The 25380-nt window shown below is 41.8% G+C and overlaps 2 protein-coding genes across 3 annotated transcripts in view; both read right to left on the reverse strand.

Moving 5' to 3' along the window:
• LOC125373118 (glucose dehydrogenase [FAD, quinone]-like) overlaps positions 1 to 12216 on the reverse strand; it is a 36056-nt gene extending 23840 nt beyond the window's left edge. The window contains exons 1-7 of one of the 2 annotated variants that reach the window (XM_048383984.1): positions 12065 to 12216; positions 11176 to 11348; positions 10740 to 10948; positions 10129 to 10318; positions 9026 to 9154; positions 8468 to 8589; positions 8203 to 8370 (exon numbers count right to left, since the gene is read on the reverse strand). In XM_048383984.1, coding sequence (XP_048239941.1) covers positions 8203 to 8370; positions 8468 to 8589; positions 9026 to 9154; positions 10129 to 10318; positions 10740 to 10948; positions 11176 to 11314 — 957 coding nt within the window. In that variant the 5' untranslated portion in view covers positions 11315 to 11348; positions 12065 to 12216. The remainder of the gene's footprint in view (positions 1 to 8202; positions 8371 to 8467; positions 8590 to 9025; positions 9155 to 10128; positions 10319 to 10739; positions 10949 to 11175; positions 11349 to 12064) is intronic. The other variant, XM_048383985.1, reaches the window with a different exon arrangement.
• A 3640-nt stretch (positions 12217 to 15856) lies between these two features.
• On the reverse strand, positions 15857 to 25145 carry LOC125373021 (alcohol dehydrogenase [acceptor]-like). The gene is made up of 11 exons (XM_048383817.1): positions 25005 to 25145; positions 24567 to 24775; positions 23964 to 24153; positions 22892 to 23020; positions 22332 to 22453; positions 22067 to 22234; positions 19785 to 20025; positions 18082 to 18224; positions 17393 to 17567; positions 16631 to 16853; positions 15857 to 16029 (listed from the first exon to the last, which is right to left on the reverse strand). The coding sequence occupies exons 1-11, from the start codon at positions 25141 to 25143 to the stop codon at positions 15900 to 15902; spliced, it is 1869 nt and encodes a 622-aa protein (XP_048239774.1). The 5' UTR covers positions 25144 to 25145; the 3' UTR covers positions 15857 to 15899.
• Between the last annotated feature and the right edge of the window lie 235 nt (positions 25146 to 25380).

Raw genomic sequence — 25380 nt, forward strand, 5'->3', positions numbered from 1 at the left:
AAGCCGCAAGTCTTGCGACGGGTGGGCCTTAAACGTAGTAATGCAGGATAAGTATACACATGTAAAAAAAATATTTAGATTTTACTAAATTTTTTACTTATCCTGCATTACTCCTTAATGCGTCTGTGTCGGACGGTTTGGAGGTGGGTCAACATTCAGAATACAGAAACCTCAATAATTCACACCCTTCAATATGACACAAGTTGGTCGATAAACCTTGAAGCAGAAAAGTTCAGAAAAAACGCCATTACGGTTGTTAAAAATAGGATAAAAAAAGATTGAACATAGGAATTAAAGAGATATTCCCAATACATACTTAGTATTAAAGAAAATGATAGCTAATCAACTAATTCTTTACTTACTACGTCATAGAGCCGTCGTTCACAAACAAGATTGTCTAATATTCTTCCACTGGCGGCGACTGAGTGACTGCACATGGAAGTAGATTGGCTCTGTATAGGACGAGTTCATTATTTGCGTCAGGGGTTGGTAACCTGCTGCGTTACAACCAGAGGGTCCAACTTCGCACGCCTTCGACATCCTCGAGAGCCACAACGCGAAGATAATGACTAACGTAAACCTGTGTCGAACCTCTAGAAATATCCTTCCGTGATTGTTCCAATAAAACAATTGCCGTGTTGAGCCATGGTAAGGCTAACACCCTGAGATCGTGAGGGTAATTCGCTCTCCGCGGATTACGTTTTGGCGATCTCGTAGGCCTGCAGGATTACTGCACGTAACCATAGAGATATGGTGTTTGCGACTAACTTCGGTCGTGGACGTAGTAAACACGGGTATAAATAACCGCTTCCTCGAACCACGCCTAGTCTTGGAGCGGCGAATGAAAACTCGAACTGCTCGCACCGACCCCAGAAGAAATTCACCTTCATGTACGGCTCCCACAATAACCGATATTGGTGGGATGGTGAAGGAACGGTCGGGTTGCAATGGTAGTAGATTTTAGCAATAAAATCCTAGCATAACCTGAGATGTACCGCTCCGTGCGTCCCATGCTCAAAACGGACCCGGGAGGTGTTAATCAGATGTAGTTTGCTCACCCATGCTGCCATAGCTAATGCCAAGAGAAACCATTATTTTCTTGGTGAGGTCATAAAATGAGGATGCATAGAGGGTCTCAAAGGGGGGCCTCGAAGTACCATGTTCAAGTCCCAAGCAGGTGGGCGGAACTTGGCCTTCTGATCCGAAAGCCTGAATGAGCGTAATAGGGCCTGTAGTTCCGTGACCTTAATCACCTTGTGATTTTCCGGGACAGCCAACCCTGAGTTAAGTGCAGCCAATTACATAGTAATGGTGCTACCTTGTAGTTCCAAGTGTCTTTGGGTAGCAAATGTAGGAGGAATTCCGCTAGGAATTGTTGTGACGCAATCGTAGGGTCTTGATTCTTTTGCCTTGTAAAAAGTCTCAAATGATCCCCAAATGATAGTCCTCTGGGAGAGGAACGATGAACTAAAGCTATAGCTTTGCTGCCCGTGTCGAAATATCCCTTCGCACTTAAACGCCTTTTAAAGACGAACCATGCGTGCAGACGTTGGGTGAGGCAATTTGCTGTGAGGCCGGATGAGTAGGTTGGACCACTGTGGGAGGGGTCGTGGACCGTCTTCAGCTAGATTTTTCTGAGCTTGACGAACCATCCTCTCGCCGGTCACCAGGGCGCGACCAAGGTGAGAGCAAGATACCGTGTCTCTTTGATCCCCTGTATCACCTTGGGAAATAAAACTGATGGCAGAAAAGTGTGTGCTTTTAGCCCTTACCAAGGGATACTGAACTCGTCCACTGCCCAAGTCTGCATATCCGGTAACGGGGAGATATATGGCCTGAGTTGGTGCTCTAGGCAAGTAAGAAACAAGTCAAAGTTTGGTTGCCTGAACTTCTGAAGCAGTAACTGGAATGTTTCTGTGAGAAGTTTCCACTAGGTGGGAGCCACCCTGTCTGGACATGATACTGCCAAAGTGGTATGGCCAGAATTAAAGCTTCCAACTCCAAGTTGTTTATATGCCACTTTCACTGAGCACTGGACCATAGCCCTGAGGTCATCTGGTCTTGTAAGTGAATACCCCACCCGATGGGGAGCGTCAACGAACAGGTGTATATTCGGGGAAAACCTGAATAAAGAGACTCCGAAGACATTCAACGCCACCAATTGAGTTTAGCCGGTAGAGTGATGGCCTTGATAGGATCCTGACTCCTGATGTTGCAGTTGTAAGTGGCCCATGCTAGTTAAGTCCTGTACCGAGGTGAGTAACCCTAGCAACACTTGCCTTTGGCAAAGCATGTATGGTTGGTGTTGAGCAGATGACAACAGGCTTAGAAACTTCTGCCATCTGTCCCTCGGTACAAATAGGAGATCCTGGTCTGTCTGGAACAGGCCTCCTATGAACTGGAGCCAATAGGAAGGAGATAACTCCCGACTTCGCTTCGTTGATTATCCATCCCAGTTAAAAAGAAATAGTAGCCGTCTGCCTGGTGAATTCCCGGTGGCGTACTAACGTTGACATGTGTTGATAACACAGAAGATCGTCCTCCATCTACGACTCGAAACAAGTGTTCGTCAAGTGTAGATACGCAGTTATTGGCTTCATTACTCCTGTAAATAGCCAAGGGTCACTGACATGTCAAATGGGAAACACTATCCATTGGTAGTGAACCCCACTGAACTGGACCTGAGGAGTCTACGGTTGGGATGGATAGTCGACACTGACCAAGAATCAAACGTATTGATGTTGATTATGAGAGTTCTCAACGTGGTGAGGCGGCAATAATGTGGACGTTTAAGATAACGTTCGTTGAACACTGAGAGATTGTGGATCATTCTCATCTTGTCTGGGTCCTTCATGGGTACCAGGCAGATGTGAGGATAAAACCCCGGTGTAAAGACTGGGTTGTGAACCAACTCTACAGCTGTTCTCACCAACAGTATGTCTATGTTGGATTTTCCAAACCAAACTGTGGTCAACGGTGGGGTTACCTCTTTGTGTATACGGAAACCATGATATAATACGATGAGTACGTAATCGTCCTTGAGACTTGTCTGTGCCACGCCCTTTCCCAGTAAGGGAATACTGGTCTTCCTTGAGAGACGCGCGTCTAGGCTTATAATTGGCTGACGTAGATAGACTGGGATAGACTAAAAGAGACGTGCTCTAGAGTCTTGAGCACAGTGTCATTCAAAGCGTTTTGGGAACTTGGCGTGCGTGTCTGCGATCTGTTCATTGAACAGGGGAGTAGATGACCAAGGTTGACGTAGCAGCCTGCCCTTGAAACCAGAATCTCAGTTGAAAACACTGTAAAGACTGGTTGTAACGGTAATCTCCGTCAGGGTGGTCTCAAGATGAATTTTCCTGTGGTCAATCTGACGCTGCAGGAAAATCATCATAGTTTGGAAGTGATCTGATCAGATAGGCTTATCCTCTGATAGATCCTGACCCACCACAAACATTGACGATGTTCGTGTCTTAAACGACGGAGCAAATGTGAGTTTGGAGAAGTCTTCCTCCAATGACCTCGTGGTGTCCCTCTTATTTACCCCGTTACCAGGGGAGGGCGTCACTGACACGAGACGGTCTGCTACCTAATCTGGTATTTGTGCTAAGCCGGTGATCTGCTCCGGTGCGTAGTACCTACCCTATCAGCAGGCTTTGATGACCCGCCTAGATAAGGAGTCATGTGGGGATGTTACCCTCCTTGCTGCCCAGCGATATATGCTGTACCAGAAAACACATTTGGTATTTGGCATACGTTAGGCGCAGATGTAGTCGCTTACATTTGTGCCAAGGATGTTGTGTAACCTTTGACTGACGTCATTGTAGAGACCTTGATTGGTACGCAAGACGCTGCGATCAGCGCAGGTCTGTGAGACTAGGGTCATCGGTGATGACTGGATCATTGTAGAAGCGCTTGGACCATTGTCCAGTTAGCGTACGGGAACGGTGTTGACGCCTGAGCGTACATCTGCTGCGCTGGATATGTTGGAAAAGTGCTAAGCTGATCGTGCGTCGGTTGCGTAATAGAGGCGCCTGGGTAGAAGTCAGGCGCTGCGCTCGGCGCAGGTAATTGAGACACAAAGCTCAAAGGTATTGACTGGACCATGGCTTGCTATGCTACCCCTATCATAGCATCTTGAGACGCTGGTGCTGTCGCCGACGTCACAGATTTAACATATCTGAATGTGTCTGGCGGCTGAAAAAAAGGCGCAGTTACGATACTCACAAAATCCTCCGGTATTGTTGATTTCGGTGGAGAGTGTACTTCTGCAGTCACAGTTACGGGCGTCATATTACCTGCCGATAATAACGGCTGGGTGGTTATGACCGAACCATGTCCTTCGCTATTCCGCGATTGTAACATTCCTCTCGTCTCACGACGGGATTACTGCAAAATATGATTGTGAGTAACCTGCTTTTATATTGTAAAACTCGTTTGAGAGAGATTTATACAAAAATTACATTTAGAATTTGGCGGGCACATCTACGACAATATGTATAACACGCAAACATAAGTTTCAGAAATAAACCATTTTTGAAGAAATGGTACGGGAAGAATGCCGTAGAATTGAACAATAATCTATTCGCAAAAATACGAGTTGCAAGGGTATACAATATTTTTATATACGCAACTCAATGTAAACCAAGGCTATTTACATTTAGAGTTTTGAGAGCACATCTGCGTGCAAACCAAACAACGACAATTACTACAAAGCTCAAGCATAAGTTATGCAATTAAACCATTGTTGATGAGACTGTACTGGAAGAAGGCCGTAGAATTGAACAATAATCTATCGGCAAATTACGAGTTGAAAGTGTATACAATATTTGTATATACGCAACTCAATGTAAACCAAAGCTATTTACTTTTGGATTTTGGCGAACACATATGCGTGTAGGACAACCGACGTGAATGATAAGATTTTTTCCACGACAATAATACTATCGCGCAAACATAGGTACGCAATTAAAGAATTGTTGACGAAGCGGGACTGGAAGAAAGCCGTAGATTTGATATCAATCTATCGGCAAACATATTTTGAACGAGTTGAAAATGTATACATAGAGGTTATCACGCGAGTGTGTTTGGGGATGGTAAATATCGTGCATTAGGAATAAACATTATATTTAGCGAGCCTTGGCGAGCTAAATACACAGTGTTTATTCCTAATACAGGATATTTACCATCCCCAAACACACCAGCGTGATAACCTCTTATCATATGTCATTTTTTAATTCTGTGCTTTTTTCTCTCTCTCACAAACATTACCGAAACATTGCGAGTTTTCCTGGAATGCGCGCATTAATATTTATTACGTCACAGGGTAAGTGATATGTCAGTCGGACAGTGGCAGCAGCCAATATAGTTCCAACCAAAATCTGTTTCTTATACAGTGGCGAAGCAACATATACGCAAAACAACAGTTGTTTTTAATTGCCTTTCGCGGCAATCCATCGGTCTGTCCGCTAGAGTAACTGTCCTTTGTCGAAGGGAAGCTACTCTAACCCTAGTCTATGAGACGTCACGGCCACGGTCAGACGTTTGACAGTCGGTCTGTCCTGTCATAACGTTAAGAAGTGTTGTCAGATGTACACACAGCGACAAAACGAAACAAGGTAACAATTCAAACATGTTTCGGCCAAATCCAACTATTTTAATTTGTGGAGATGGTTTCAAGCCGCAGAGGTATACAAGCACAGATATGGCTACTGATCCTGCTTGGCTAGGCCTCATACCCTCGCAAAATTGTTTCGAAATTTAGTTGCCAAAATTTATAAAATGCCTTAGCTACGTCACAGTTTTTAGACACTGATTTTCAGTATATTAGACTGTTCTTTTGATAATGATAGCAATTATCCCTGTAGTTTATCCAGATTCCCGATAGTTATTTCTGACTCGATCGCCGAATAACGAGGGCGACGCCATGTTTGTTTATAAACAGTGAAAGTAGTCCTACTTGACCTTTGATATTTGCATCTCTATCCGCATATGACCCCAACTGATATCGTTTTTATCCGTTGGCTTTATCCTGCCGGGAAATCTACCCAGTATATGATAAAATAATTTATATGTACGCAACTCAATGTTACGCCAAAGCTAGTAGAATTTAAGAACACAAGAATGTTATACATATGTAGCTGAGAATTGTAAACAATTTGAATACCTTTGCAGGCAAACGATTGTAACACAATTCAAAATAGCGGCAAAAAACAAATATGTGGCGGGAAGTCACAAGAGTCTTTTCACGCCTAATTAATTCACATAAAACTACACGACATGGGGAAAGTATATGAAAAGAATACATCACCTATCACAGATCAATTTTAGGATTGTAAACGAACACTGAAGGTCTCAATTAATCCAAAAGGAGAGCTCCGCTGGGACATGTCCTTGCTGTACTGCGACAAGCAGTGAAGAGAAGATGACCTTAGGTGTCATCAAGGTCACAGGCAGCGACGTAAAGGTCAGTAATTGGGACTTCAGAACACGACTTTATTTCTTCACCCAGGACCTTCGCGGTTGCGCTGTCCTTCTAGTTGTTTTAAGGTAAGCAGTGAATGCATTAAGGAGTAATGCAGGATAAGTAAAAAATATAAGAAATCACACTAGTCCACTGTGCGATTCCGACCAATTCCTAAGCACGTGTTTATAAGAACATCATAGAGTGGTGACACTATGTGTTCGCGGAAAGGTAAGCGTATATCGCCCCACCAGTGGCACCCATCACAAACCCGTCAGAAACACATGCAAAGAAAGGACAATAAGTCATAGCACCCCTGTACTAATAAGTATGGAAGTTACTGGTTCTCTGGCATTAGAAATCAGAAAGTGAGACTTGTTGAACACAAGGGATGATGAAAGCTGATCGTATTTGTGTATTTGAGTTGTCGGTGAATCGGTAAGTCACTTCTTAAGACCAGCATAGGTTGCTGGCGATCTATTCTAATCCAGAATCCTCATGAAGAAATATAAGTGTTGTTTTCATTCTATAACACACTTGGGACTTTAGTAATCTTAAGGAATGACTGTGTATTATTTTCGGTTCATTAAGGTATGAATCGAAAAACCGATGTGCAAATTGTATGCATCCGTGTAAATTCGACAACGGAAGCATGTTTTATCTACAATAGTTTTACAAAAAACAGGTGTATATATCAAAGCAGACAAAAAAGACGACATTGATAAACATTCCAGTTGTAGGAATACCTAGTGTGGCGTGACATGAATAAGGTGATTGTTTAATTTATGCACATAACTTGACAGCCTACAAAGGCAGTAGCCGATTAACGGAGAGTGGGATCCAAACAATGATCATAGGACCTGTCAATCAAGGCAAGAGGCTGTAACGAATATAACTGGGAGAAAGCGGCTATTTCAAATGATATGGTCAGTTATCGCCAGATTCAAACATTAGTTCCCTGAGAACGGGAAGACACAGTTGGAAAAATGGGGACAATGAAAAAGAAATATATGTTGTATGTTCGTTCTTTAACACAATAGTAGTAATCTACAACATGAATTGGCAATTGGTACTTTTAGAACAGAAGATGAGGCATGTCTTTCTTTAAGAAGTAATTAAAGAATTTATATGAATCTTTTTCACGTTCCACGTACAAAGTATGGAGCAAAATCTCACACTTAACAAATAAATTGTTATTTAATCTGACACAACTCAGTCGCATGAGTTGGCTAAAGAGCATAAAGTAGCCGTTCTTTCAATTTGCACTCATAGGTTAGTGACAGGGCAGGAGATGGCAACATCGCTTCCGAAACATGTGGTGAATGGGTCCAGGTTATTAATCATTACAGAATGGAGATATACTATACTAGATGATCGTGGATGTGCTCATTGCGGCATTAGACGTAACACACATACATCTACAATAGTATGCAATGTTCAAGTCTAACGGTCATCATGTGTAACAAAACTGTTCAGTATATTAACGTCGTCATTCCTCATACGTCTTTTCTTGTTCAATTCTCTTCTGTCAGAAAAGGCTCACCTTTTCACGAACACCTGGTATCATCACGTTTTGACAGCGCTTCATATACACATGCTCAGGAAAAAGTAGGAATCGTACAGTCGATTCTCCTTTTAGATAAACTTACATCTGTGATGTTTCTAGAGAGAACAGCAATCCGATGTACTAATTTAAATTAGACATAAACTGCATAAAGAGATCGATGCTCAGTTCTCACCTTCATCTCCTCCAAGTGTTTCTTTGGCCCGATCCCTGACAGCAACAGCAGCTGTGGCGATCCAATTGCACCAGCTGACAAGATTACCTCCCTTGAAGCACGAACTCTGTACAGGCGGCCATCTTTGACATACTCGACACCATCTGCCATCTTCTTGTTTATCATTACCTGGTGAAAACAATTGACCAAACTCAGTACTGAACTGATGAGTGATGTATGTACGAATGCGTAACCTAGAGGAATGTGGACGGGTGAAGTACACTACCTTCGTGACGTGACTGTTGGCCAGGACGTGCAGGTTGGGTCTGTCTATCACTGGCCACAGGAACGCCTTGGATGTGCTCATACGTTCGCCATTCCTGATTGAAGCCTGAGATCTACTAAATCCTGAAACAATTACAGTTGGCATTAATAACGTATTACAACGTGCCTTTGCCTTACTACAGGACTATGAAAATATTCGAAGCAAAACCGTCATGAGCAGAATTCCATCAATAGGGTGCTCCAGATGTAATTCAAAGGTTGTTGAGGGTGGTTGAGTCAGGCGATTTCTTCCGTACTATTTAAATAGTAGATCTAATAGAGACTCGCCAAACTGACAGACTGACATATACACACACAACCGACAGGGTGACACCCAGACAGACAGGAAGGCAGACGCAGAACCACATAAACCTACAGGTGGAAAAAGACTCTCAGGAACAGCAAAGACACACAAAACTGACAAACACGCACATAGCTACACTGCACAAAGACAAAAACGAACGCATGCAGACACAGACAAACTCCACGCACACGTACGCTCCTTCGCACATAAACTTGCCTTCCTGATTTTCGCCGTTGTAGTCTACTTCCTTGAACCCGAGTTCAATTCCCGCCTTGACGAAGAAGTCAGCGACGGGTATTGCGTTCACTTCCGTCACAGTCAGTGGGCCTCCCCGGCCATGGTATTCTTGAAAATGATGATGAGTAAGAAGGATATGGTATGTCTCGATAACAAACAAAAATCTTTCACACACTGTCAACTCTCATGAAAAGCGGGAAAAGCGGGAAACCCAAGAAAAAGCAGCGTAAATTTAGTAACGGCGATTTTTGAAGTTTTTATTGATCTCAGTACAAACAAAAAGAAAGCACAATGCATCTTCCCCTGCTATTTACGTTTATTTGTTGGTTTACTATTCATTGCCGCAATCGGCAGTATTCAACATATGTGACGGCGGTGTGTAAAATAATCGAGTCTGGACCAGACAATCCAGTGACTGACATCATATGCATCGGTCTACGCAATTGGGATACGATGACATGCATCAACCAATCCCCATCCCGTTAGTCGCCTCTTACGACAAGCACAGTCGCCTATTACGGCAAGCATGGGTTGCTGAAGACCTATTCTTCTGTTTATGTTGGTTGGTTGCTTAACGCCGCACTCAGCAATATTCCAGCTATATGACGGCGGTCTGTAAATAATCGAGTCTGGACCAGACAATCCAGTGATTGACATCATGAGCATCGAATCACGCAAATTTGATCGATTAAATGCATCGACAAAGTCAGCCAACGAGTAAAGTACTTTTGGTTTTATGTTTACTCTTTGTCTCATCCGAATTTGAGTCAGCTATCTTCACCTAAAAGAGGTTTGTTTTGTTGGTTTTTCGTTTCACGCCGCACTCAGCAATAGAGAAGTGATATTTTCACAAGTGCACAATCACTTACTGTTTTTATGCAAATTATGTGTGCGTCGGATGCCACCGGTAGGGCCGAACATGCTTACTCTTTCGTGAACACCTGGTGTCATCAGTGATTTTCAGTGATCCATTCATATAATTGTCACACGTATTTAGCCTTTTAAGCCCAGTGATAATGAAATGCACGTGGTGATAATATCGACATGCGAAATGTAAATGATGTATATAGTTTTATAGTTACCTGAATTTTTTAATCTATCAATTTGTATGTCTTCCGACTTTTTAAAGTACGGGAGAACATCTTCGTAACTCCACCCCTCACTGCCACTGGCTGCCCAGCTGTCGTAGTCATGACGATGCCCTCTGACATACTGCATATAGTTTAACTGGCTGCTTCCTCCCAAGACTCTACCACGTGGCCATGCTCCCCTCTGAAAGTCATCTTAATATATCTACTTGAATACAGATGTAAAATATATCAAATGTTATCACAGTTTTTGTCACTGGTGTGTCACATTTTGAAATGCCCTACACATGTCTACCATAAAACATTTGAAAGCTTTACAGAGGCCATAAATTTTGTAACCTTGAGCTAACAACTCCTGAACAACAGTCGTGTGACGCTCTTTCAAATTATGGCAGACAGAGCATGCTCAATCAGCAAACCAAGAACCTAGAAAATAGGGCATGCACAATCACGAATGATGCTAAGACCAATTCAATGTACGAATACAACTGTATGTGCATGTGAAGATCTTAATATATGATCTAATAAAAACTGCAACTTCGACCTTCACGAAAATAGGGCAACAGGGAGGTGCGTGCTTTCAGAGACCTATTTGTTAACCTTGCCTTTTCTATTAGTCCTGAATGTGCATGTTGCTGAGGTTCGGTCAAATAGGCCCAGTCAAATTTGTCCATCTGGTTTAAGGCTACCATCAGAGGAGTATCCAGCGTCTTCTGGTTCCGGTCATCACCGCCAGCCTCGATCAGCAGGACGGTCACGTCACCATTCTCGGACAGACGGGACGCTAGAACAGCCCCTGCGGACCCTGCCCCAACTGTGAAATAGAATACTGTTTTAACCATACACAACATATCACACTTAATCATTTGCTGTGGTCGTCCTAACAGTAATGCCCCAATTAAACTACATAATGCAATACTCACATAATATTATCAGACAGAATTTGTTTTTACATTACAGTAACGACCCAAAAGACGCTGAACAAAATGTAGCAGTCATTTGAAGATGAACTTCAGAAATATTCGAAGATATGAATATTACCTATTATATAGTCATAAGTCGTTCTCAGTTCGGGAGAAAGAATTCCTTTGTCGTCAACAGGAAAGACGGAGACACCGACGAAGATAGCGAGGATTGCAACATTGACGACAAGCAGCAGTGACGTCGTTGAAAAGCCCATGATCCCTTATTCGGATTTTGAATATTCTGTCAAACTGACAATGTGCAATATGTTCAATCTTCACAATTGGCTACATTATTTCTGCTTTTCCTACAAGCCATGCACTTCAAAATCCATGTCTATATGCAAACTAAAAATACTATTTATCCCCGTTATGATTCAACTGAACAATCAGCCTCGGTTGGAATAGAAGCTTTCACACCTATATCTTGCTGGACCAGGAAACTGAAATAATCGGATTGTATACGCCTGTGACCTGATTCAGTGCTGGTCAGTTTGTTTGATGGTGTGGATCGTTTTCATGTGTATATTCACCGGTTTGTCTCAGCCAGACAAAGCACTGGGACTTATGGCAACTCAATGGGAAATACATGCACTGTCAACATTATTTGTTTTTACGTTTAATCGTAAAGGCTCTTTACGAAAGATAGTGTTTCCAATCAATGCATCAACTGGATTCCTTCGCTGACCCTGTTTTGTGCTGATACCAGACTGACACGCTCGTGCCACAAGACGAGGGCATTTTGGCGCAGTGACTATGCCTCTCAACAAGATTTTCCTTTTCATATAACTTGTAAACGAATATACATATTCGAATAAATACACTTTAAATACACTCCACCCTCAGTTTGTTCTATTCGTATAAATACGATACACCTCAGCCGTTTTTGCTATTATTTTCTAAAACATATGTTGAAATGGTCATGATTTGCTCAGGGAAAATTTAAATAAGCCCCGTGTGTTTCTTACCGCTAGCTCGATGTTACACACGTCAAGCCTTCGCCGAAGAAGTGGAGTTGTGTCGATAAGCCAAAGTCACAATCAACAACAAGAATACTGTGTTGACTTTCACGAATGCACTTTACTCTGTGACTCAACAGATGCACCTTATTCCTTGACCCAGATTTGAAGACATCTCCTAGTGTAAATAAAAGCTATAAAACCCTTTCCCAATATACAAATGTCAACGCCAGAGAATAATCAGTCTCGAGTATCTGATGAAACATAATACATTGGCCTTAAAGGGGTACGCTGAAGTTCATGATGACACCCGGATTTCGCGAAAAGTGTAAGCACGTACTGTCCTACAGGAAGGAAGAAAGCTCTGCTAAGAGTCCATTGTTCGATTGCGACTTTGTCATTAGCGTGTGCTTATGAATCAATATCGGCTAGTGATGTTACCATGTGTTCGAGAAAAAAGATGAGCGTATCTGGCCGGAACAGCGTCACTTATGGATTTACTAGATGTACGAACATATACTCTGGTGAATCTGAACTAATCTTTAATGTTGATATTCCTCCTGTTCTATTAGTCTTGTAGAACTTCCCTTCGAATGTATAATATAATTGGACGATTCCGACAATATCATAAGCCCGTGTTTATCAATCACTTGTGAATTTACTAAAAAGGTGAATGTACTAAAATAGTGGATATTTACCCATTGCTTTTCTTTTTCTTTGTAACAGAAATGTTTTACATTGATCTTCTTAATATTCTCCTACTAGCTTTAAATACAAAGTCGTTAAGTGACACAATCTGATACCATCAACATGATATCCATCACTGGATTGCCTGGTCCAGATTCGATTATTTACAGGCCACCGGCATATAGCTGGAAGTTGCTGAGTATATAGTATAAATATATCTGAATGCACACATGTGGCACATGCTACCACAGTTGAAACTAGTCGCAGATGTAGACATAGCATGTCAAATTTCAAGGCCATCTGAAATCATTAGCGTGTGTGCACGACCCGATCTCCTGTCAATGGAAGGGATGAGAGTACTAATCTGACCTTGGGGAATGGTGGCCCACTCGGCCTGTGAGCCGTGCTGTGTGTGCTCTGGCGTGATGCCAGAACCAGGTACGACAGTCTGCGGCTAAGGTAGACATTGTCACGTCCATCCAGCCAACTCATCGAGAGGAACCGGAATATAGTTGTTGTGTCGGTTTGCTGTTGTGAGTCCTGCTGTGTGTTATCCGACATTATCAAGCTGGAATGCAGCCTTAGAGTTCTGACGAAGGGTATTCTCAAGTTGAAATAAAATGTACTCTATGTTAAATCATCATCGTCGTGCGTGTATCGAGAGGAGAGACAATATATTGATCTACACTCCCAGACATTTATCGTCATTGCACCTTCACTGTCCATTCATCAGTTCCCTTATTTTTTGTCGGTATTATGTATATATATATATATCATCCTGTATGGGTTTCAACCGTGAACATCTGGGGTAGAATAGGTCTTCAGCAACCCATGCTTGCCATAAAAGGCGACTAAGCTGGTCATAAGAGGCGACTAACGGGATCGGGTGGTCAGGCTCGCTGACTTGTTTTATGCATGTCATCGTATCCCAATTGCGAGGATCGACGCTCGTGATATCAATCACTGGATTGCCTGGTCCAGATTCGATTATTTACAGGCCACCGTCATATAGCTGGAATTTGCTGAGTATGGCGTTGGGCAACAAACAAACAAATAAACAAACATTCATTAAATATATCTGAATGCACACATGTGGCACATGCATGCTACCACAGTTGAAACTAGTCGGAGATGTTGCAGCAATAATGAAAACCCGGATTCGGGCCTTTTGAGCAAATGAAGGGCATCGTTGATAAGATGAAAAAAGAGTGAAGTTTAAGATTCATTGGTCTACTGGTAAATTCACGGAGCAGTGACTGGATTTTGAGAAGAATTAGAGGCATGGTCAATGTGCAAAGGGCAGATCAATGTCAAACTTTAATATAAAGAACATATATCTTAAGACACACTACTTACTAAACATTTTCCGACTTTCATTACATTTGGAACAAACATGACTAAATAATGGCCTTAATCGGTGTTTCAATATGTTTGTTGTTTAACGCCGCACTCAGCAATATTCCAGCTATATGACGGCCGTCTGAAAATAATCGAGTCTGGACAAGACAATCCAGTGATTGACATCATGAGCATCGATCCACGCAATTTGGACCGATGACATGCAGCAACCAAGTCAACGAGCCTAACCACCCGACCCTTTTAGTCGCCTTTTACGACAAGCATAGTCGCCTTTTACGGCAAGCAAGGGTTGCTGAAGACCTTTTCTACCCCAGATTTTCACGGGTCTGTCAATCGTGGCTTCCATACTACAAATGAGATTCATATTCGAAGAAATTTTGGTATCATGTACCATGTCCTTTGGTTTCTGATGGGCCGATATGTACAGAATATAGAGCCCATCGTCACAGTATTAAATTGAGGATCATGGTTTGCATGTCAATGTACGCTGCCAGCATGGGACGTTGTATATAATATCAATCACTGGTTGTCCTGGTCCAGACCCGATTGTACAGCTGGAATGTTACTGCCAGTGGTGTAAACCAACAAACAATGGTGTCACCAATCGGGAGAACAAAAGTCAGTGTGGACAACTGACAGTAACGGAAACACTGTATTTCTCGACCTCTGAGGCCATCAAATTGCATGCGGCTATTAAGGAGGTGAGGTGAGGTGAAATGGGGTTTAACGTCGCGTCCAAGATTATTGCACTTATATAACGACGTGTGTGTGTGTGTGTGTGTGTGTGTGTGTGTGTGTGGCTGCTTGTACTAGTCCGGACTGATGCCGATTTATAGTGCTAGTACACTGAGATACCATGCCGCAGTTTAACATGAATACCCCACTCAGACACAGTATACTGACCCCGAGCCGACCAGTCCTTGTTTTAGCTACTTAATGCCGAGCGCCAGACAGGGTAACAACAAGTTCCATCTTTTAACGTCTTTTGGTATGACGCGGCCGGGGATCGAACCCCGGATCTTCCGCTCTCCGGGCGGACGCTCTACCACTAGACCACGGAGGCGGTTGGCTATTAAGGAAGGCAGATCATCCTAATTGTGTCATGAGTGAGTGAGTTTGTTTTTACGCCGCTTTTAGCAAAATTCCAGCAATATCACGGCGGGGGACACCAGAAATAGGCTTCACACATTGTACCCATGTCGGGAATCGAACCCGGGTCTTCGGCGTGAGGAGCGAAAGCTTTAACCACTAGGCTACCCGACCGCCCCTAATTGTGTCCTGAAGGCTGTACACAGACAGTGGATGCACAATACGAATCCAACCACTATTATTGTGGCACATGGTTGGAGTATCCGATTTGAACTTGTTTTTTTTAAAGAAGTATGTGGAATTGTGTATTCTGTTGTGAATTTGACGTAATGTTTTAGATTGGGTGATAATACCTTGTTTTGATTCTTCACGTGTGAACATGTGAAGCCCATTTTTGGTCTCTCCTGTCCTGACAGAATATATTGCTGGAAACGGCACAGAATTCATTCACTCGCAGATTCGATGTTCTTTGTGCTGTCCTAATGGGAAATCCACACGAATGAGAACACAAACAGTTTTGGGGGGGGGAAGTATTTTAATTTTTACTCCAGATTGAAAAAAATCAGATTGAACATCATGTTATGTGTACGATAACTAAAGCGTTTTATAACATATGTTACATTAAAATAGATAGATATGCAATAATTAGAGAGAGAGAGAGAGAGATAGATGATCTATCTAATATGTGGAAGCAAGATTATCCTGAGCCTTATTTGCTACTTTTGATGATGTCTGCCGCCTTTTCTCCAATCATAATGCACGGGGCGTTTGTGTTCCCTGACACGAGGGCCGGCATGATGGAGGCGTCCGCGACTCGCAGTCCAGCAATACCCTTCACTCTGCAAAATATTTTATTGAAACCGACATTCAGATTAAAGGAACGACTTAGATTCAGCACGGACACGCCACAGCGGATACTAGAAGTCAGTTGGTTACACCTTAATCGTCATTCGAAATTCGTAAATTTGTTTTTCGTCCTCCAACATACACTTTTACCAATATTGGGACAGTCATTCAGAGCATGTTCGACCAACGTCAGACAACATTGGGGACATCACATACAACATAAACAAACCTACAGGTAAACGTTTGAAAGACGAATAACAAACTAACTTCTGGTTGTCCAGTCACAGCTCGGTGTATATATTCATCAGGCAGCTTGGTAACAGAACTCTCATACGTTTGTTATTTTGTTTGTTAGTCATTTGTTAGTTTACCCACGTCCATCAGTCTAGCACGGAACGACCCCAAAAGGATTAAAAGAATTAGCTGAATGTCCAAGAAAGTTGCTGGTCTCTGATGTGATCAGAGCTACAATCATTCAAGGTGATATTCATGTAGTTGACCTGGTGATCATTTTAGATTGGTGAAAACACAATGTAACATGATTGTATTTGTACAAACGCCATAGAATAGTTGAAGTTTTCCAAATTCACCCACCTCAGTTGAGGATCCACCACTGTAGTTGGGTTGCTTGGTTTCCCCATCTTGCACGTGGAGGTCGGATGGTAGACTGTTGTAGCCAGTGCCCGGATGTAACACTCCCAGTATTCATCAGTGTCATACTTCATAGTGTTGCATGTCGGGAAGGGTGTGTCTTCAAGCTGGGCTCCTATTTCCTTGAATGCCTTTGTCTGATGAAGTTTCTGGACCATGCGAACACCTGTTGAACAGAAATGTTTTTGAAATACTGATCCATGTCTCCGATCCATTTGGGATTCCAAGGTATATTTTTAGAGCGAGGCGTTATTAATTCAGCTTGTCTATATGTAGTTCAAAAACAGTTTGACTGACAAATCAATGGTATTCATACTCGTAAAAGAATGTGAGCAGTATTTCTAAATCTACTATGATGAAACCTGATGTTCACTTTGTTCTGGGTGTTACATCTGTCATGCTTGAAGGTGGAAGTCAGTTTTGGTTGTACAAATATACATGATCCTTCATAAATGATGTTGCCTCAACTAGATCCAAAGAAAAAAAGATGTTGCTTTGCCCGTAGTACGTATCTGTTAAAAGTAGCTACTTCACCCAAAGAATGTCCCTGGTAAAAGTTGTTACTTTACCAGAAGTATTTCCCCATTAAAAGTAGTTGGTTTACTCGAATTATGACTCTGTTAAAAGCAATTGTTTTACCCGCAATAAGACTTTGGTAAAAGTAGTTGCTTTGCCCTTGAAGGCCCTAATAACTGGAATTTTCACCTCTAACTAAAGTCTTGGCGTCATCAGGATGAGACAGGTAGTTGGGATCGATGATAGGATGCTCAAACGGGTTGTTGCTTCTCAGGCGGATTGTCCCCATGCTCTTTGGGCGGAGTAAAGTTGGGAAGATTGTGAAACCTTCTTTAACATACGTCCAGTTGAAATGAGCAACTATCTAAATAAGAAGTAGATGATCGTTATATAAGGTAAGGGACGTTTCAAAACATGAGCGTTTATGTCGTGTCAGTGTGCTTGTGTAGTCCGTCCATCCGTCAGATCTCCCATGAAACCACAAGGCCTATTCATTGATGACCACAGCTACGGTGATCTCACAGTGCCCACAGAATTAATTATAAAAGATATGTATAGCTGGTCACATGGCAACCGTGTTAAAAATGTCATTTTTGTCCATAGCTCATTAATGCATGTATCATTATAGAATTGGATAAGCAGAAAGTACGTGGTATGTCAAATAACGCCACATTTTGTAGGTTTTGGTTATATTTGACACATATACAACCCATGACCCTCGTGTTCCAATTACATTTATTCACTCAATCGAGGCACGATGACACTCAATCAACACAGTCTTTATAACTGTGTCCGATTTGGTCGGCGTTTATACCGAAGACTGGACCCATGGATACTGGGAACATATTGTGATTCCTGTGGAAATAAAGCACTCTTACCTTTTGGTCAATGTTAAATAGACGGGCCAGACTTTTGTCCATTGAAGCACAGACAAAGTGAAACTGAACGTCTGGACTTGGCTCGTCGGATTTCGTCTTCACAAACGCCATGGCTTCCAGACCGCCGCTTGATGTTAAAAGACCTAATGTGAAAGGCAAGTTATAAGCTGTGGCTGAGCAAGTACCTTCTAGGGAAGGTGTGCCGCGATGCACGGATTATGGAACCGTCAAGGAAAGACGTTGCTGGACAGTAAGCAATATTTTAACTTCACCATGGTGGCCTTTAAAATGTATCCTCCGATCATGTTTTGGACGTCACACGTTTGTAGACGACCATGTTTATCTCGAGTTGTAAAGAGGTTGCAACTGGAAACACTTCCAGGCTGAAGAAACTACTTCGTCCGATTCTTCCAAAGAGTACTTTCATAAGAATATGATTGCATCACATACCTCAATTCCTCATAGTCGAATTCTTAATAGATGGAAATATTTTGGTGCCACTCTTTTTAATAGATATGTTTGCATTTTTATAAGATTTTATAATGTTTATAACTTTTTTCTTTTCCTTTAAAACACGGAAAGGATTGATCTGGACCTACACCATTTCTATCTTCAAAGGAGCAAAGTAGTCTGGTGACCCAGAAAGACTGCATACCTGGAACATCTGGGACTGTAATTGGTTCAGGATGGTCCAATAGTGGTAATCTTCAAAGGTATTTTACGATTTGTGCCAAGCATGACCTGAACAACTACTCAAATTTTGAAATACCCATTCCTCTTTTTACAGGATTCCAAAATCTGACCAAAGAGACCTTTTTGCTGGGTCCAGCAAATGTACCTCCATCGCTCCATGTCAAAGATAAACCATAATCCTTAATACAAACATGGAAGGAATTTCGTTATATTCTCAGAACTATTCATAGAAGCGGAAAATCAAATCAATTCTCAAGGACTCAAACGATTTGCTTTTGACTTTTAGCAATTGCAGAAAAAATACCTTCAAGATTATTGTACTTAAATAGCAGACGTGTGCGTGTGCGTGTGCGTGTGCGTGTGCGTGTGCGTGCTTGTACTACACCGGACTAAGATACCATACTTCAGTCCATATCACCTTTCCCTTCTGAGAATAAAATAAATGAAATGCTGGATTTGACTTCATTGATAGCAACCATGTGAAATTTGGAGATAAAAAGTTTTGTCAAAAACGAGGTATCCCCACGGACACCAGCTGTGCTCCCCTCCTTGTTGATCTGTTTCTGTTAGCATATGGATCGGAATTTCTGCTCGTATTGGCAAACTCAACAATTATGGGCCAATAATATTCAAATACACAATTCCCTCCACTCATTTATCATCCTGAAATAGAACTAAAGAGACCAATGAAACCGTCACACACAACAAAGTTATTCACAAAACTGTATGACAATAGGGATGTTTTCAACGGTCAACTTTCCCTTGATGTTGAGCAATATCCGAGTAGCTCCAGCCTTTGGTGTCTACATTTTACAACTTTTACGATATTGTGGGTTGGAATCTCTGAAATTACAGCGAAGATCTTATGACTATAGAAGAGGTCTCCTTGCTTTTACTTATGATGGATATATTGCCCACATCACAGTTTCTTTCCTTAGACGGGCCAAAGTGATGGTGCGAGACATACAGAATTCGTAAAAAAAAAGAGTTTGACTACATAGAATCTAAACTGAACAGGAAAATACGCATTAAAATTTGCTTAATTGGTAATATATTAGGGATATATGCTGGAATAAATCCTTCAGGGAAATATATCTTACCTATTTTCAATGCACGATATTTGATTAAAGCAAGGGTTGACTCTAATTTCTGTTTCGTGAGGGAAATAGGCTTCTGAATTTTCGACACCATGGTGAGGAACATGTGATCCTGTAAGCTTTCACCAACTGGGAGGCTAGCTTGAACTGGAATCTGTACATTGAAATACAAGCGACAAAACCATTTCCTTAGTTATAAGATATCTTAATAGTCCATTGTGTGATTCCGACCAATTTCTAAGCATGTGTTTATAAGAATCAACATCAAAGAGTGGTGATACTATGTGTTCGCGGAATGGTAAACGTATATGGCCCCAACAGTGACACCCATCACAAACCCGCCAGAAACACATGTAAAGAAAAGACAACAAGTGCAAAACTGAGCGTGGCTCACTAATACCCCTGACCTGCCTAGTGTGTCAGTAGTTACACATTAAATCACTAGGATAGGGTTAGGGTTTGAAAAATTCATAAAAAAATGGAAAATTAATAAAAACAATATTTTTCTTTTCACTGCACCCCTCCTTATGACACCTATTATATGTACTAAGTTTGAGATGAATCCAATGAATAGATTAAGAGCAATCGCGCGGACAAAGTTTTCGGACGGACGTTAGGGTTTGAAAAATTCATTAAAAAAATGGAAAATTAATAAAAACAATTGTTTTCTTTTGACTGCACCCCTCCATATGACACAGATAATATGTACTAAGTTTGAGATGAATCCCCTGAATAGTTTAAGAGAAATCGCGCGGACAAAGTTTCGGACGGACGGAACCTTGGTATAACTATATACCCCCGACATTTTGTTGGGGGTATAATAAGTAGTAGCCCTATGCACATATGTACTAATAATGTATGGAAGTAACTGATTCCCTGGCATTAGAAATCAGAAAGTTAGACTTGTTGAACACAAGGGAGGCTGAAAGCTGATCGTATTTGTGCATTTGAGTTGACGGTAAATCAGTAAGTCGCTTCTTAAGACCACCATAGATTGCTGGGGATCTATTCTAACCCGGGATCCTCATGGGGACAATGAGGAAGAAATATAAGTTGTATGTTTGTTCTATAACACAATAGTAGTAATCTACAACATGAATTGTCAATTTGTACTTTTAGAACAGAAGACGAAGGCATGTCACTCTATAAGAAGTAATTAAAGAACTTATATGTATTTTATTCACGCTCCAGGTACAAATTAAGGAGCAAAATCTCACACTTAACAAATAAATTGTTATTGAATCTGACACAACTCAGTCCCATGAGATGGCTAAAGAGCAAAAAAGCAGCCGTCCTATCAATTTACACTCAAAGGTTAGTGACAGAGGGCAGGAGTGGTAACGTCACCTCCGAGACATGTGGTGAATGGGCCCAGGGTATTTATCATTACAGAATGGATGATACTATACTAGATGATCGTAGATGTACTGTTTGCTGCATTCGACCGTAGTTCCTGAAACACTAAAAATCTGCAATAGTGTGCAATGTTCAAGTCTAACGCTTATCCTTTGTGACAAAACTGTTCAGTATTTTAACGTCGTTATTCGTTATACATCTTTTCTTGATCAATTCTCTTCTGGCAGTATACGCTCACCTTTTCACGAACACCTGGTATCATCACTATTTGATAACGATTCATAAACACATGCTCAGGGAAAAGTAGGAATCGTACAGTCGTCTCTTCATTTAGCAGATATGAAGCGACCCTTGACCATACACGGAGGGTACTCTAAAACTAATGTAATTAAGACAATACAAATAAATATCTCTGAAGTTTGGTCATATTCGGATCATTGAAAGGTTGCCTTGGCCTTGATATCACCTAATGCTTTGTCAGAAAATGTTCCAAGGGATAAATGTAACGTCTGTTTTAAGCACGCAGCGTCTGCGGTGTCAATTTGAGCTAACTCCTTTTGATCTCCGTCAGTGTCTTCCAAAATATGCTAACCTACCATGATGTTACCCAAATATTGTTAACATATTGTTAAAAGCAGAGTTATTCAATAACATATTCACTCAATAAAAGCAACTATATACACGGACGGTGATAGCATGAATAGGACAGTGTTTACTGTGACATTATACTGGATGAAAACTAATAAACTTACATCTGTGATGTTTCTGGAGAGAACAGCAAGTCCGATATACTAATTTAAATTGTGACATAAATTGCATAAAGAGAAGTTATTTCTCACCTTCATCTCCTCCAAGTGTTTTTTTGGCCCGATCCCTGACAGCAACAGCAGCTGTGCCGATCCAATTGCACCAGCTGACAAGATTACCTCCCTTGATGCACGAACTCTGTACAGGCGGCCATCTTTAACATACTCGACACCAACTGCTGTCTTCTTGTTTATCATTACCTGGTGAAAACAATTGGACAAACTCAGTACTGATCTAATGTTTGATGTATCTACGAATGCGTATCCTAGAGGAATGTGGACGGGTGAAGTACACTACCTTCGTGACGTGACTGTTGGCGAGGACGTGCAGGTTGGGTCTGTCTATCACAGGCCACAGGAACGCCTTGGATGTGCTCATACGTTCGCCATTACGAATTGAAACCTGCGATCTACTAAATCCTGAAACAGTTACAGTTGGCATTGACAAAGTATTACAACGCGCCTTTGCCTTTCCACTGGACTAAGAAAATACTCGAAGCAAAACCGTCATGAGCAGAATTCCATCAATAGGGTGCTCCAGATGCAATTCAAAGGTTGTTGAGAGTCAGGCGATTCCTTCCGTACATTTAAATAGTAGATCAAATAGAAACTCAAATTGACAGACTGACACATACACACACAACTGACAGGTTGACACCCGGACAGACAGGTCGGCAGGCTTAGAGTACATAAAACTACAGCTGGAAAAAGACAGAGACTTTCAGGAACAAGCAAAGACACTCAAAACTGACAAACACGCACATAGCCAGACTGCACAAAGACAAAAAACGAACGCATGAAGACACAGACAAACAAGCACGCACACGCACACGCATGTTCCCTTGCCCAGACACTTGCCTTCCTGGTGTTCTCCGTTGTAGTCTATTTCCTTGAACCCGAGTTCCATTCCCGCCTTGATGAAGTAGTCAGCGACGGGTATTGCGTTCATTTCCGTCACAGTCAGTGGACCTCCCCGGCCATGGTATTCTTGAAAATGATGATGAATAAGAAGAAAACGTTATGTGTCGATTACAAACAAAAATGTTTCACACACCGTCAACTATCATGAAAAGCGGGAAACCAAAGAAAAGGCAGCGTAAATTTAGAAACGGCGATTTTTGAGGTATTAAATTCAATCAGTTCAAACAAAAAGGACTCATAATACCTCTTCCCCTGCTATTTACGTTTGTTTGTTTGTTAGTTTACTATTTGATGCCGCAATCGACAGCATTCAAGCTATGTGGTGTGTAAAATAATCGAGTCTGGACCAGACAATCCAGTGATTGACATCATGCGCATCGATCTACGCAAATGGGATACGATGACATGCATCAACCAACCCCGATCCCGTTAGTCGACTCTTACGACAAGCATAGGTTGCTGAAGACCTTTTCTACCCCTGATCTTCACAGCACTGTACACCAGCGAATAGAGTACTTTTAGTTTTATGTTTACTCTTTGTCTCATCCGATCATGCATCCGAAATTGAGTCAGCTATCTTCACCTAAGAGACGTTTGTTTTGTTGGTTGGTTGTTTCACGCCGCACTCAGCAATATTCCAGCTATGTGAGGGCATTCTGTAAATAATCGATTCTGGACCAGACAATCCGTGGATTGGTTTGGTCTGTTTGTTGTTTAACGCCGCACTCAGCAGTATTACAGCTATTTGACGGCGGTCTGTAAATAGTCGAGTCTGGACCAGACGATCCAGTGATTTACATCATGAGCAGCGATCCACGCAATAGGGATATGATGACATGCATCAACCAAGTCAACGAGCTTGATCACGGGCCTCACCTTAAGCTATTTTCAAAGTAGCATTAAATTTACATTTAAAAGCGCCTTCAACTAGAACGAGCTTTCAGCTGACAATGCATTGCACGTGGTGATAATATTGACATGCGAAATGTAAATGTATTTTTACAGTTACCTGAATTTTTTAATCTATCAATTTGTATGTCTTCCGACTTTTTAAAGTACGGGAGAACATCTTCGTAACTCCACCCCTCACTGCCACTGGCTGCCCAGCTGTCGTAGTCATGGCGATGCCCTCTGACATACTGCATACAGTTTAACTGGCTGCTTCCTCCCAAGACTCTACCACGCGGCCATGCTCCCCTCTTAAGATGATATCTACTGGAACACCAATGTAAAATATATCAAATGTTATCACAGTTTTTGTCACTGGTGCGTCACATTTTGAAATGCCCTACACATGTCTACCATAAAACATTTGAAAGCTTTACAGAGGCCATAAATTGTGTAACCTTGAGCTAACAACTCCTGAACAACAGTCGTGTGATGCTCTTTCAAATCATGGCAGACAGAGCATGCTCAATCAGCAAACCAAGAACCAAGAAAATAGGGCATGTGCAGTCACGAATGATACAAAGACCAATGCAATGTACGAATACAACTGTATGTGCATGTGAAGATCTTAATATATGATCTGATAAAAACTGCAACTTCGACTTTCACTAAAATAGGGCAACAGGGAGGTGCGTGCCATCAGAGACGTATTTGTTAACCTTGCCTTTTCTATTAGTCCTGAATGTGCATGTTGCTGAGGTTCGGTCAAATAGGCCCAGTCAAATGTTTCCATCGGGTTCAAGGCTACCATCAGAGGAGTATCCAGCGTCTTCTGGTTCCGGTCATCACCGCCCGCCTCGATCAGCAGGACGGTCACGTCACCATTCTCGGACAAACGGGACGCAAGAACAGTCCCTGCGGAACCTGCCCCAACTGTGAAATAGAATACTGTGTTAACCATACACAAAACAGACTTCAATTTATCATTTGCTTAGGACGTCCAAACAGTAATGCCACAATTGAACTACATAATGCAATATTAACATTATATTATCATACAGCAATTGTTCTGATATTACAGTAACGAACCAAAAGATGGTGTACAAAATGTAGCAGTCATTTGAAGATGAACTTCAGAAATATACGAATATATGAATGTTACCTATGATATAGTCATAAGTCGTTCTCAGTTCGGGAGAAAGAATTCCTTTGTCGTCAACAGGAAAGACGGAGACACCGACGAAGATAGCAAGGATTGCAACATTGACGGCAATCAGTAGTGACGTCGTTAAAAAGCCCATGGTCCTTTATTCAGATTTTGAATATTCTGTCAAAATAGACGGTCGTGCGCAGTATGTTCCCCCTTTGCAATTGGCTACATTATTTCTGCTTTTCCTGCAAGCCAAGCACTTCAAAATAAGCTTCATGTCGATATGAAAACTAAAAATACTATTTATCTCCGTTATCATTCAACTGAATAAGCAGCCTCGGTCGGAATAGAAGCTGTGAAACCCATATCTTGCCAGACAAGGAAACCG

Source organism: Haliotis rufescens, unplaced genomic scaffold (assembly GCF_023055435.1).
Source record: "Haliotis rufescens isolate VD_foot unplaced genomic scaffold, xgHalRufe1.0.p SCAF_5, whole genome shotgun sequence".
Lineage (NCBI taxonomy): Eukaryota > Metazoa > Mollusca > Gastropoda > Lepetellida > Haliotidae > Haliotis > Haliotis rufescens.

What these genes read in the sequence shown, in the direction of transcription:
- LOC125373021 (XM_048383817.1), bottom strand. Translation starts at nt 25,143, where the DNA reads ATGGGCTTTTTAACGACGTCACTACTGATTGCCGTCAATGTTGCAATC. An exon ending in TGATAGATTAAAAAATTCAG is followed by an intron (nt 23,021 to 23,963) that starts GTAACTGTAAAA and finishes ATCATTTTCAAG; the next exon opens with AATACCATGGCCGGGGAGGT. An exon ending in CAACGGAGAACACCAGGAAG is followed by an intron (nt 22,454 to 22,891) that starts GCAAGTGTCTGG and finishes TAACTGTTTCAG; the next exon opens with GATTTAGTAGATCGCAGGTT.